This window comes from Lampetra planeri, chromosome 10, assembly GCF_965212315.1.
Source record: "Lampetra planeri chromosome 10, kcLamPlan1.2.h2, whole genome shotgun sequence".
NCBI classification, from domain to species: Eukaryota; Metazoa; Chordata; class Hyperoartia; order Petromyzontiformes; family Petromyzontidae; genus Lampetra; species Lampetra planeri.
Genome location: NC_136116.1, coordinates 11549480 through 11564629, shown reverse-complemented (window position 1 = coordinate 11564629; position 15150 = coordinate 11549480). Strand labels below are relative to the sequence as shown.

The following is a 15150-nucleotide window of genomic DNA, read 5'->3' as shown; positions in this document are numbered from 1 at the left end:
GACAATATAACTCTCCATTTAGATGTGCGCAAGCTGAGTGCTAAACTTTGCCGAGGACAATACATAAGTGTGATTATGACAGTTTAATAAGAACTGTCATATTCAGAACCCCCCTCCCCCAACCCTGCACTTGTTAAAAAACGACTCAACTTGAAGAATCCCAAGAGTTACTCTTTAAAACAGCGTAAATTGATCAATGAGGGAGCCAGCATGGTAGAACAATAACCACGATACTAATTAAGGGTTTCACAGGTTATTACAGGTGTGTGACATTAAATATAACTGGAAGAAGAAATGCCTGAAGTGACTTATTTTGATATTGCAAACGAAAAATACTAATATGATTTTAAGCAGCAGCTATCATGAAATGGAAACACATAGTTAAGAATCTTTACGGCAAACCATAACATAATTTTTACTTGTGAATACATATTTTTTACATACTTAAAACCTTTCATGCAACATAGTTTGCTTAAATGTTAAGCAAAATAGTCATTGTAATTGCATCATGTACATGAAAAAAATGCACATGTATATTAAGTTCATATTTTTATGCAAATCGGTTAGTTGATTCTTGACTTAAAGCTTTCGTTACTGCAGGAATTCATATTCTTTTAGGCTTTCGGTAAAGTTACGTAGAGCAAAAAAAAATAACAACAAAAAACTACGACGTTTCGATCGCAACACAAGCAATCGTCATTGTAGTTTTTTGTAAAAAAAAAATATTCTATATGACTTTACCGAAAGACCCAAAGAATACGAAAAGTTGATGTAATATGTTTTGTATATAGTATCTAATTTTTGTTGCCAATGGACACTGCTCCATTTTTTTCACCCATGAGCAGTGGAAAAATATGATCGTGCATACCTGGAGGCGAAATATAATATTACAAAACACAACAATGTAAGTACGTAAATAAAGAAACACTTGGAAACTAAGGGTAGTGTTGATATCATTACAAAACAATTGTAAATTATATTACACTTTTAGAAAATTTGTTTTATAAATATTTTTCATGTTTTACCGTTAAAAAAAAGAAACATTTCCCCAAAGTTAACATATTAAACAACATTTGTGGCGTAACGAAAGCATTTTGTAAAAATCTGCTGGAACAATGCCACTTCAAGATGCTTCTTTCTGGCAAGATAAAATGCCTTCTGTCAATAACACCTCCGTCTTGGGACTCAAATGGATCTCACTCAAGCATTAGCCTGCCTCATTATTCACCGCAAACTAATTAGTCAGACCGGAGGCGGTTAATTTTATCCTTTGTGAGAATGCATTCGGATACAATTAACGTCCGCCACTGCGAGTGTCTACGGCGGAGGAAATTGTTGTAAGGTCGCTGTGACCGAGACGCTCATACAAACTGACTGACAAACAGCGAAAAATGTAATTAACCAGAGCATGACTCAGAGGCCAATCAACATTTAACAACGTTAGTGCTCACGGGGTATGATCCCACTGGGCGTTTGCATTACTGATGGTTAAATTAATACCATTTCAGTGTGAATGTTGGTCACGATTTAGATACACAATTTAAAAAAAACCCTATACGTAAAATTATTGTATTTTGGAAATTTACCAACGTACAATATGTGAACATCGCTAAAGTAAAGCTCTTCATGTAAAAATATATGAACACAGAACATAATTTAAACATATAATTTATTTAAAAGCTTATTTGGAACAAATTGTGGTGAAATAAAATTTGCAATGAAACCGGAATTCATAATTTCAGAAGACAAACACAATTTTACTGTTCACATTTCAGGTCTTTCTTCGTTGCAACAAACACGGTATACTAAATAGAATGCACACGTACACGTGAAGTGCCATGTGTTGACCGCCTGGATGATATAAGACTTAATAAGATATATTTTTTTAAATACCAAAGATAAAAAACGGGAAAGGGAAGTTTTAGGCCCTTCCAGATGCCGTTATACAAAGGAGGCATACGAGTCTTTTTCTGACAAGAGTTTACTCATTTTACTATTTTGCTTGTTGTAGTACAGAGTTAGACTGACGGCCTTAATCTAAGTTATCTTGTGGTTGTTGTTGTTGTTGTTGTTTGACTTGCATCCTACTGGGATTTTTGCACACAGCGTTGGTGTATGGTGTTTTTCTGCAATATTTTGCTGTCTTTTCTTGGATTTTATGTTTGCACTTAGTCACATATTCACTTAAAGATGTTTTCTTGTTCATGTTTTTTGTTTGTTGCGATTGCACCCGATTCAAGAGCCGAATGGCTCACATGGCGATACTTAATAAATGAACTTGAACTTGATCTAAGATCCTCCCTGGACCATCTTTCATGAAATATATATTTCTCTCCACACACTATACAATTGTATTCCGACTGTACAATTGACATAAAGGCACTAAGCGAATAATAGTCATTTAAGGCACCGCCTACAGATTTCTACACAAACGGCAATACTCATACAATACAGCAAATTTACACAAACCAAATCGGTGAGATGCTGCAGCACTACCACTGGTGACTCTTCAATAAGCAGTGCTTACAGCCACAATGGATTGTGCAGACGAGTGGTTTGCTTGCAATCATCAAATGATGAATATGCTGCATACTTTTTACATAAAATTGGGATCCACATAAATGATTACAAATGTGATGCATGCAATGGCAATTCTGCAAAGGACACAGGATAACCTACTTTATCCCAGCTGTAACATTGACATCGAACCTAGGGTCGCAATACAACTGACCCAATAATCCAGCTTTATCAAATTTTATTTGTCAAGTGCACTGGTACCATTCACCAACTGACAATCACCAGTGTGGTGAAGTATGGTCAAACAACCCCCATGACTGACTGAATGGGAAGGCTTTTCATCAAAAAGTGCATTGACCAAGGGCTTTAATTTAGTGTTGTTATTGACGATAGAATTTATACAATTCTTAATAAACATTTTTACAAACTAGCCTTTTGCCCGTCCAAGGACGGGTGTATTGCAGTACATCTGAAACTTGCAAGCGAAAAGCAGACCACGACGTGATATTCATTGCATCAATTCGTGTGCAATTTGTAAGGGCGCGGTGACACAGACCAATTTCATTTTAAGGTTATAATCCCTTGTTCATCATGACGTCCTTTTTACTTTGATGTCTCAAAAGCGTTACGGAGATCGCGTGACGCGAGGGTTCTGCCTTTGTAGTGAGGGCTGTGAGTTGACGCTGAGGAGGGGGGGAGGCGCCTCGCCCCCCACATGTGGAGTGACGTCACCCGCTAATTATTATCAATGGAGGGGGGGTGTCAATTTGAAGGACGTCACCTGTTCATGATTATTAATGAGGGGGGCTGTTCGATGTGGAGTGACGTCACGCACGGGACACACAAGACATCCTTGGCTCATTTTCGTAATAAATTTGCTCATCTGATAATGCAAACACATTGCTCTGTTAACAACTGCATTGGGACTGAACACAAACAAATGACAACGTTGCAATAATAGTTGAGGAAGCATTTACACGAATCAATTCTGAATACTGTTAATAATATTTGTGATATTAAAAACCAAATATAATACACCTTATAACCTTTACCATTGTCTCCAAAGGAAATTTGTCGTTTTTACATAACCTTTCACGTAACCTTTTGACAGGTCATGATCGACACGTTTTATATGTGTGCGTGTGTTACCTCCACTTTGCATTCAGACCACACTCCAAGCTGCCAGCGGTAGCAGGGTGTGACCGCACAGGGCTTGTTCTGCTCCATCTGAAGAGGGCAAGATCTGCCCTCACCGCGTGGTTCCTGCAGAACCCTTCGACTCCTGTGCGTCCAACCTGTATCCGCACACAAATGAAAATGTTCGCAGTGGTAGGGCGCGCTGTTGTTGCTGTGTGTGATCCCAATTGGGTGATTTGCGGGTATATTTCAGCATCGGGATGTTTGGCAAATGCCATTTACATTGTGTGTTTCATAGCAAGACAACGTGATTTTCATCGAGTATGTGCCACAATTAACCACGTTTTACTGTGAGATGCATATTAATGTGATATATTTCCATTTACTTATTTAATTTAGTGTTATATTACTTAACATGCTTTAAAATATGACCAATAAACCAGATCATATATTTTACCAAAACATAGTGCAAGGAGCAAAGAGTACAGTGTGTCTTTGAAAACAAAGGTGTTAAGGCACTTACAAATAAATACATAAAGCAAATTACTGACTTATTACATGTCCCCATATTACTCTCTCAATGAGCAACAACCCACCCTTCATTTTATATATGCCATTACGCAGAATTAATTATTCATGCACACCCGAGTCTTTTTCCTTTTGTTGAAAAGCCCATATATGCTTTTACCTCAACATAATTATCCACGGTTATTACACGCTCACTAAAACACAAACACAAAAACATTAAGACGCTCCATCTTGTCGCCGAATGAGAATTGCATCTTTTTTAAGTTATTATTATTTTTAAAAAATTCGTCATACATTTGAATGAACAGGACATTCTTATTAATGGCGTACAACGAGAGAGGTGCTGAAACGCAGGGGCTTCGCGTCACTAGACTCGCGAAGGACATTTTCCGTGCGGGTTGTGTTGTTTTTTTATGAGACCGTGACGCGTGGCGCACCATTGAGTCCACAGGTGTGGGAGCAGGAGGTCCAGGAGGACCACTCGGAGAGTTGGCAGTTGAGGGAGCACTCCACCGAGCACGGATCACCCATGCCACGGGGTCGCTCCAAGCCCAGCTGTGCAACGACACAACGAAATAACGGAGTATTCTTAGGTTTTTTCGGTAAAGTCACGTAGGTAAAAAATCTAAATTAATAAAAGTAAAATAAAAATAAAATACAGCAAGCGTGCTGTGACGGTTCCACCTGAAGACGGAAGCTTGTGTTGCCTCCGAAACGTCGTGATTTTTTTATTTTATTTTACTTTTATTAATTTTGATTTTTTTACCTACGTGACTTTACCGAAAAAACCTAAGAATATGAATACTTGCAGTCACGAAAGCTTCAAATCTAGAAATAACGGAGAATTAGGGGTGCTTTACAATCTGAGTGAAAATCTACACATCGCCGTTGCTTGTGAACAAGCCCATGAGAAGTGAATTGGACAGAAATGTGGTTTTGGGGTATTGGACTGGTAGTACCCAGTCAGGAAACAAAGACAAGACATGTTCTGTATGAACTACACATACAACTACAGAAATAATGTCCGATAAAATATCCATAACAGTGTGCAAATTGAAAGGAGGTGGACAAACGTTGTCATCTGCAGAACAACGTATTGTATGAGAATTGCCATCAATTGAAGGTCTTTATCTTCAATTAGGCATTACATCTCATGCAGGCTTAAGTACTTGGCTAGCTTATGCAAGCTAAATTATTGCCCTATTGTTTGAACTACACAGCATAAAAACCTCACATATTTTGATCAAATACATTCACTTAAAATGGTAAATCTTATAACCATTTTTTGCATCACACCATAAATTAGTAAAACCATAATCTCAGTGCAAACGTATACCTGTTCTGCTAGTGCAATCTAGTATTGGTTACTGAGATATTATGACCAATATTCTAACGTTTGTGTTCTAAACAAACTCAGTTATATTTTGCAATATATACTGATGACTAATAATGTCATTGGATCATTGGCATATGCAGAGTGGCTCAAAATACACGAAGAGGTTAGAATGCTTAGCTGGCACCACTTTAAATCCTGGATTCAATCCAGGCCACTGCTCAAGATTAAAACTATATTCTCAGGGAAGTAAATAGATGGTCAATGACTGCACACATATTACATGCAATTCTAAGTGTCATTTTGCTCAGTTCCAACTATGAGAATTAATACAATTTATCCCAAAAATCCCATGGGATATTTTGTGGGAAATTGCCTCTTACTTTGTACAGGATACAATAGCCACTTGGTTACCTCGAGAATTTTTTTGGACAAGTTTAATGGCAAATTCTTTCTGTAGTAAGTTCTGTGACACTGTTTTGCAACAGTTTTGAAAATATTATTATTTTTCCCATGACTTGATGCCGATTGCCCAATCAGAATAAAATAGATTGAAAATAGCAAAATAAATTGCATTGTGTTTTATGATTTAAATGTTTGTTCCTTTCTGCTTTCATTTTAAATTACTCTTTTGGATTAAAAGCCACCTTCAAGGATAGCAACCCCTTTTAAAGTTACCTTGTGCCAATTTAAATATATTAGAATTATCTTTTTTGGCTGATGCTTTCACATTAAAGTATTCTAAGAGAATCATTAAAATGTAAAACCAAGACAAACAGTGCATACTCATATAGATGCGCATATAAATATGGTGTATAATGTTGGAAATATTAAGACATTTGACAAGTATTCTGACAAACATGCACGAACTAAATACGGTTCACATTATCGGAAACATTGCATGCAGTGCTGACTAACGATAAAAACAAGCTCATTAGAATGGCAGACATAAATTAGACTAAGCGAGCGACACTTATGCTTCACATTGGCGCATCCTGGTCCATTGCATGACAGCATGGAGCCCGTCTGCCACGGTGTGGGACAGTGATTTATGAAACATGATGAGCATTTTAATTGTCCATATTTTACATTAATCGCTGCGAGTTAACCATTCCATGGTCCCTATCAGTGGTGTGTGTACAATGGCTAGGTGACATCCACCCACACCCACCCCCCCCCAAAAAAATAGATCCCCTTTTGCACAGTCATTTCATGCAATTACATTTAATGTTCGGTGCTAGTTTGCGACCAATTGATATAGATTATGAAGAAAATAAAACAAAGCTTCAAGGCCATCTGCTTTCATAAAATAATCTTAGAGCACACACTTTAAGATGAGAAGTCCACTCCCACGCGAATTGCATCCAAAGTAATGCATATTCTCCGTGTAGGTGTTATACATCTGGTAGATCATTGAGTGATGTTGCTGCTGTCTTAGTGTAAAAAAAACCCCTAAAATATCACTAATTACTTCGTAGAGCATTGTCACTGCAAGTTCTGTTGCCTCATACACAATCTAGACACACCATAAATAGCACATTCTATGAGCTATAAACAGGCTGTTGGGGGGCTCCCCTGCGCTGTTTACAAATCCCCCATGCGAAACAAATAATCTCTCACAATAAAACAAATCAACTCTTATGAAAACGTGAATTATACAGCGCTCACATTTTGTCGCCGTTAAAGCGAAATGCATGATGCGTGCTAGACATCTCCTGTCTCTTAATCCTTACATCAATCCAAAAAAGGTTGACCTTGTACAAGGGGAACCCTGACAATTATTTCCGCAATGTTTCCGCACCAAAATTATTTCGTACACGTCCCGATGTTGGCTACAGTTCTACAATACAACTGTTGCAGACAGCCCCTTACGCATGAGCTGATGATATGGTTTTGAAGCTGCTATTTTGCGCAGCGAGAGTTTGAGCCATTTTTGTTCACGCTCAATTAGGTTAAAAAACATTTGAACAGCAACAACGCATTTTGCATTGGTTGAAACGATGTTTGAAAAAACAAGGTGTTCGAAGGCAAAGGTAGATTGTGGACAGATACCAATCTCTGAAAAGTTTAATATTAATTGTCTGTCTCTCTTAATCATTGGCTTCTTGCTTGGTTCCTTGATTTTCTTCTAAATTGCAAAGCTTTTTGTAACCAATCTCAGCACAAAATAAATGTACTGTTATCCAACATAGAATGCTCTACAATGAGACAACTATCATACATTTATCATTTAACAATCCAGTATACGTACACACTATGTTCTGGCTAGTGGAGAGGCTTAGGGACAATTTCATGCATCAAACTGATATATCCGCACAAGTCTGAAACGTGCAAAAATAACAATTGTTGCCTAACTTAGAGCAAATAATCTCAAGTACATGTATACGTGTACTTTTTTTTTTAATCCAGTTAATTAGCATTTTACTCTTAAAAACTGCAAATGGAAGCAGAGCAGCAGAGTAATCTGCTGATAGCAAATAATTTAGAAGAAAATTCCACGTGACTTTGATAAAACACATTTCTGCGGAGGGAGCTGGTAGGAACGTTGGGTTGCTCGGTCAATGGCCAGGGTCAATGGCGGCGTGGTGTATTCCGCAAATATGCCCGACTGTGAGGGCAGGCACAAGCCGGCGTGAGTAGGTTAAACGTTGAGTTTTATAAGGGCACCACGGGGTGACCAGCCCCTCCCCACCCAGCCCCTCCCTCCCCACTCAGCCCCTCCCTGCACGATGGACAGACGGACACAATAATCTCCTGTGGGCTGGTGTAACCAGGAGGTTCCTACCAGTAAAAAAATATATCTTTTGATAAGTTATTCTTCACATAACTTGTCTGTAGGTTTATATAATAAAATCATCTCGAAAGTTTAAGCTGATAGCACCAATAACTCATCAAATGGAACTCAACTAAGAGTCATATTTTTAATGCAGAATGTGTTACATGGTGCAAGTCATATTTGCGACAACAACAACAAACATGTTTGTGATTATACATCATGTGTGATGTTTAAATTGTTTCAGAAAATACAACATCCATTTGCTTTTATGGAAGGTATGCAATCATTGGCATACTTTGTACATTGAATTAGGTACTGATGTCGTTGGGAAACAGCAAGTTTTGTGTAAATGTGATTTTGTAAAAAGAAAAAAAAGCTATTTAATATGACAATTACTACAATAATTATATTTAGTGTATATGAATGAAGCTAATCTTAATTACTTTTGTCTTTGTTGATTACACATAATTGTTGTGTTTTTAATGTCATCAAGGCAAACATTGAACTTCATACGGATTGGCAAAGTAAAAAAGAAAATGTGTCTGCCGAGTTATTATCTCTACAAGGAAATTCAGCTACATTTTATATTTTAATTGTTAAATCTTCATAATTTCAAATATGAAGGTTGTAATATATTAACGAACCTCAAACGTTTCCTTGATGTGTTCAGATGATAACTGCATTGCCCTAAAGGCATTAGGATTTACACAAGCTACTTAAGGATCGCTGATTATTGCAATGAATTTAGCAGTACACATTTGTAAGTACAATATTAAACCCCCTCAAAAGTTGAAGTATGATGTTAATTCAGGCACATTACAATTTTCTGAAATATATAGTTCGGTTCGACAAAGAAACTTTAAGTATTTGCAATAGAATTATGTTCTACTTACTCTTAATTGCATCTCATGAATATGCATTGAAACACCAGGGCGTACATTTTATTCTATTCCAATACAGTCAAATTAGTAGAATAGTGAGTAAAACAACCACAGATGTTGCTACTATAATAGCCCATAAATGTGTGTAACGCGCGTGACGTCACTCCACATGCCACACCCCCACCCCCGTCATTAATAATCAAATAATCAATTTTACACTCACGCGGAAGGTCGAGCGAAAATATTTTTTTCGCAAAGTCGCTTCAAATGTGACGTTTCTTTACAGAAAGTGATGGTCAAAAATAAATCTACGCAGCACATTTCTACATCCGTGCGTGACGTCACTGCTAAAGAGGCCCCCCCCACCCTCATTAATAATCATGAGCGGGTGGATTTTTACACTCCCCCAGGTCGAGCGGAGAAACATTTTTTACGCAAATTCGCTTAAAATTTTACGTTTCTTTACTGACATTTTATCAAATAAATTATTCTACGCAGCAACAAAGTGGTTTTGGTATCTTTATTTATTTCTTCAGCACTTGAAACAAAAGATAAGTCAAATTTTTGCTTCTAAATTATGATAAAATATATAAATGTCTCCGTGATTTTCCAGATATTGTATCGAATTCAAATTTATTACAACCCCAGCGAGTGAAAGCAGAAGAAAAAAAAGTATCAGAGCAGTGATTTAGAACTAATTTAAGGTGAGTTAAATACAGTGCTACAGTGACATGAAGTTACGTGTTTTATGACATCGTGTTGTGCAAGATTCACTGCCATTAAATTTACACAAGATACAATAGTACTCTGATAAATGTTTTTGTAACTTTAATGGTTATGTTTGGTCTTTTTATAATTAAAAACTTACTTCTGACAGTATCAGCAGTCTACTTTCTTTACTCTTCGCTATCAATCGTCCATCGGGGAAGAAACATTTGTCAGTTCAAAGCTTCAGGTGAGTTCAAAGCAGTGCTAAAGTTACGTGAAGTGTTTATTCAACTTATTTTGAGACAGATATTGTTTGCTATTTTAAAATTGCCGTGCTCAAATTATTACAGCTCTGACTCGATCGTGTTGGAAGATCCTGAGGACGCATTTAATTACCCTCCAGAATTTTTCCACGATCTTCAGGAATGCCGCCACACACATTGGCACACACATTGCCACACACATTGGCACACACATTGCCACACACATTGGCACACACATTGGCACACACATTGCCACACACATTGGCACACACATTGGCACACACATTGCCACACACATTGGCACACACATTGGCACTGAAGACAGTCGTTATCATCATGCTGCTGCGAAATCTGAACCCGAAGAACGGTCTTTGCAATGGAACGCGTTTGATGGTCAAATCGTTACAAGATAACTTCATCACCGCAGAGATTGTGTCGGAATGCAACCGAGGCGAAATCGTCTTCATCCCGAGAATCGACCTAGCTCCAAGTCACGTCACTCTTCCTTTCGTACTGAAACGACGACAAATTCCGATAATTCCTGCGTATGCGATGACGATCAACAAGTCGCAGGGTCAGACTTTTGAAAATGTGGGTATTTATCTCAATGAACCCGTATTTTCCCATGGACAGTTGTACGTGGCTCTGTCTAGATCTAAAAATCCTCAGCGGATCAAAGTGTTCATCAAGGATAGCCAACTGCAGGGAAAACCTTTTTTAAGTAAAATTTTTGTATTTATGTGCAACAATTCCTAAAAATAGTACATCTTTAATATTACAGCTTCCGTCCTAGGACGGGCAAAAGGCTAGTATCCTATGTTCACATGATTAAAGGTGGATACATAGCTTTCTGCAAGCCTGTCAATGTGTACAAAGTATTCAAAATACACGGTGATCTATTTTGGAAGTACAAAAGCGATAATAATTGTTATTCTACCACTAAGCAAATGGCAACATGCCGGTTTCATATCGTTATGAAACGCTAGCTTGATTTTGGGGACATAACATAACAAATATACACACTTTGGACATTTGAAAAAAGTTTGATTCACCTGTAGAACCCTGCCCATCCAGTTATTGAATAATGTCATTGTTTTAAAACTGTAAACTTGTACAGTATCAGTTATTAAAATTAAGTGTTTTAATGCCTCATTTAAATAAATTATATTTCTCGGATACCTTGTCTGTTTAAAAAACAGGCACCAAATAAAATGTTGCATTTGAGAAAACACATTACCAATCATTTACTTACTCTGGATAAAATTATAGATGCATGATGGCTGTTGTTTGCAATTAATTAGCAGTTTCAAATTACCAGTCATTGGAGTTGGTTTACCCTATTTTACCGGAATGGTCAGTGTGGGTTATTAAAGGGGATACGCGGAACTGGTTTAAATATCATTCACCACTGATGCTAGCCATGACTGGGACCCGAACTCAGGTCGTTGGTTTTACGTCATAAGTCCACAAACCACTTTGCCATCGTTCTTTCCCAATTGATTCAATGACACTATTGATGGAGACTATAATACGACTATATGTCATGCTTATATTTAAGATGATGAATTTGGTGGCGTTTAGGCACACAATAACGGTGTCACAGAAATAGTTTAATAAAGCTGATGTCTGAACGGTAATTATAGCTATCCTGCTATGGCATTAATTAGTAACTAGCTTTTTTGCCCGTCCAAGGACGGATGTATATTGCAGTAAATCTGAAATATTCAATAGAAAAATTGTTCAGCTCATGATTATTAATGAGGGGGGGGGGGTTGCCCCATGTGGAGTGACGTCACCCGCTAATGGTTATTGGGGAGGGGTGCGGCATGTGGAGTGACGTCACCCGCTCATGATTATTAATGAGGGGAGGGGTGCGGCATGTGGAGTGCACGACATTCTTGTGCGTTCGTGTAAATTTCCACTCGTGCATCAATATTAATGAAGAGGGGGGGGGGCTCTTTTGCAGTGACGTCACGCACGGATGTAGCACTGTGCTGCGTAGATTTATTTTTTACCGTCACTACGTCATATTTGAAGCGACTTTGCGTAATAAATTATTTAATTCAGCTCGACCTTCCTTTGCGTTGGTGTAAAAATCCACCCGCTCATGAATATTAATGAGGGGGGTGGGCCTCATGTGGAGTAACGTCACGCGGGTTGGTGGGCCTCGTGTGGAGTGACGTCACGCGCGGGACGGACAGACATTTCTGGGTGATTATCGGAGGTGATGGCCAAGCCTTCATGACTATATTTACTTTGCAAAACACCAGAGCACTTGAAAGGTTCACATCAGTTTGCACTTTGTTCAATTTACCTTCATGCGTCATTTAGGATCTGCTGGAAGTCAGCTTTCAACTCAGCATGGATGTTGCATTAGTTAGTCAGGCAAAATTATGAACCTTTATTAATAATGCAGCAAATTTGAAGGAGTGCAAATTAAAATTTGAATCATTATTGTAATAAGGCAAATTTAATTAAAGTTGAATTTGCATGATCAAGTTTTAATGTAATATTGAAAATGGGAATCACTATTATTACGACTTTCCACTGTGTGTGTTTAAAAAGTTTACAAATATCTAACCACTGACTTATTCACAATAGGCATATATTTATATTCTGATGTAAAACAGTACACACTAATATACATTTCTTCATGTGTAATTAAACCTGCCTGTAATCATAGCTGGGGTAAAATAATTTGTGCATTCCTACTCACAGTCTCAGTTGATAATGTTACTAATAATAAACAAGGACGATAACAACATATAACACATAAAGCAAATAAAACATGAATTACATACCGTATCAACCCATACGGCTTACCCAGGGAAATTCATGTTTTAGGTCCATACGGAGTACAGCCGTTTCAATACGGGCATTTTTTGTCTATTTGTTTGTGTTTATCACTTCTGATTGGGGTCGACAGGTATGAAATTATAACAAAATATTGTACAATATATTGTGAATTTACATGCCTGGAGCTATTCACTTGTCTTTTAGAGGTGATATCATATATACCATGTTCTCATCGAGTAATAACGTGTTTCATATTAGATTTTGTTTCAGGCCATGTAATAATCTTGCCAACTTTGTGTCGTCCAGACCTTCTACTACCTGACATTATATGAAATCGTCACGCATGCAAGTGTTTAGCGTGGCAATTATCGTATGAGCTCACGGCTAAGTTGAAGGAAATGTATCACGATGTGTAATTGCTGAACACGTAATTAATATTGTAGGCAGGTAAATATATGAATAAGATATCTAATTGCTAAATTTTATTTTGAGACTTATTCTTTAACTTACTGGTGAGCTGACACAAACATAATTGTCACGTATGCATAGACACGTGACATTTTTTTCCGCTATATCGGATGGAGGAGGGTCTTAATGAGACATTCAATCAGATAATTACATGGACGAACCATAAACTCAACTATGAATGAAAATAATTGGCTGCAAAAACCTTCGTGTTAAGTGAGCGTGCCTTTTGGAGGAGTCAGATGACATGTTGCTACGGCTTCACCAGGCTCACCTCTCATCAGCCATTTTCCATATCCGGGGTACTGCTGATGATGGGGCCTACTTGTTGAAGTGGCTGTCTTTTTGTTGTGCAGCTATACCCTCTCTCCCCCTTCTCAAGCTATCACATTGTGGAAATGTTTAAAATGTGTGTTTGATTTCACAGAGAAAACATAACGCTGGAAAGCTTTACATTCAAAGATATGCGCACCTAAACATAGATGTCAAGAATGTGATTGATACATTTGTAGCACTTCTCATAACACGACAAAAAAAATCAACCATGTGCTTCCTAATGGTGTTTAAACATCAGATTCATTGCTTGTTCAAGGACAGAAAGATGCACAACACCTGGATCCATTCGAGAGTAAATCAAGATAGAATCAGCTTTAAGAGCAATTCATTATGTGATTGTTAAACACTTTTTATACCCTTCAGTTATTTTTTTATTGTCTAACAATGCTGTAGTTTATTAGTAAGTGAATGTCAAAGTTTGAAAAAAGATAAATACATTTGAGAAATGTAGATAATGAGAATGTAGTTGCAGGCAGATTCAATTGCAATTTGTTTAAGAGCTGCTAAATACATTACAGACCATGCAACATAATTTACAAGAGCATACCATACAATAACAAAACATTATTACACAATAAAGGTATCCCAATTGTCACTTGCAAAATAAAGAATTATCCCAGTGGTCTCTCACCTGCTTAAATTAAGGATACTGAGAAGATTCCTTTTTCTGGCTAGTTGAACAATTATCTTGTTCTTGTTTGTAAGTTCACGAAGGTAAAATGTATTGTTTACTGCAGCTAATTGTTCGGCCACATGATGGCCCTTTGTGATCATCATGTGGATTTTTGCATCGGTGCCCACGTGCACCAATCTCACGTAAATATGCCCTTCCACAATGTAGAACACTTAACAAAAAATGCTCTCCCTTCCCTCCAAACAATCATTGCATTGACATGCGACACACACAGCAGTATTGTGAATATGAATAAGACGTTGTTGTTGTTGTTAAAATAGCTACGTGTCAGTCTGAAACAGTATCCAGCAATTATAAACCAGAGAGGAACACAACGAGAACCCTCAAGGGAGAATGCAGGAATATTTTGTACTTTCCTTCACCACCTGTGGTAGCATAATGACCAAAAGAGGGGGGCATACACATTCAGCTACGATGACCCTGTCATAATATCATTCGAAATGAGCAAATCTGGAGGGTGACTTGCCACTCACACAAATTGTGAACATTTCAAGTCTCCTATGATTAGGACAAGGTGATTGATTTTCACACAGCTAAGTTCCTGTCGAGGGTGAAAAGCTTACAGTTGAAACATGTGAAACATTGTTATAACGATTTGAAGCTTTCGTGACTGCAGGAATCCATACTCTTTGGTTCTTTCGGTAAAGTCACGTGGGTATAAAATAAAATAAATCACGACGTTTCGGGTGCAACACAAGCGTCGGTCATCAGGCTAT

General features: G+C 37.7%; 1 protein-coding gene across 1 annotated transcript in view; it reads right to left on the bottom strand.

Annotated features, from left to right (window-relative positions):
- The window catches only part of LOC144721148 (thrombospondin type-1 domain-containing protein 7A-like), a 182920-nt gene that overhangs the window by 11591 nt on the left and 156179 nt on the right, over positions 1-15150 (bottom strand). Inside the window, exons 17-18 of the mRNA XM_078598543.1 lie at positions 4620-4737; positions 3667-3812 (exon numbers count right to left, since the gene is read on the bottom strand). Of these exons, the coding sequence (XP_078454669.1) occupies positions 3667-3812; positions 4620-4737 (264 nt within the window). The remainder of the gene's footprint in view (positions 1-3666; positions 3813-4619; positions 4738-15150) is intronic.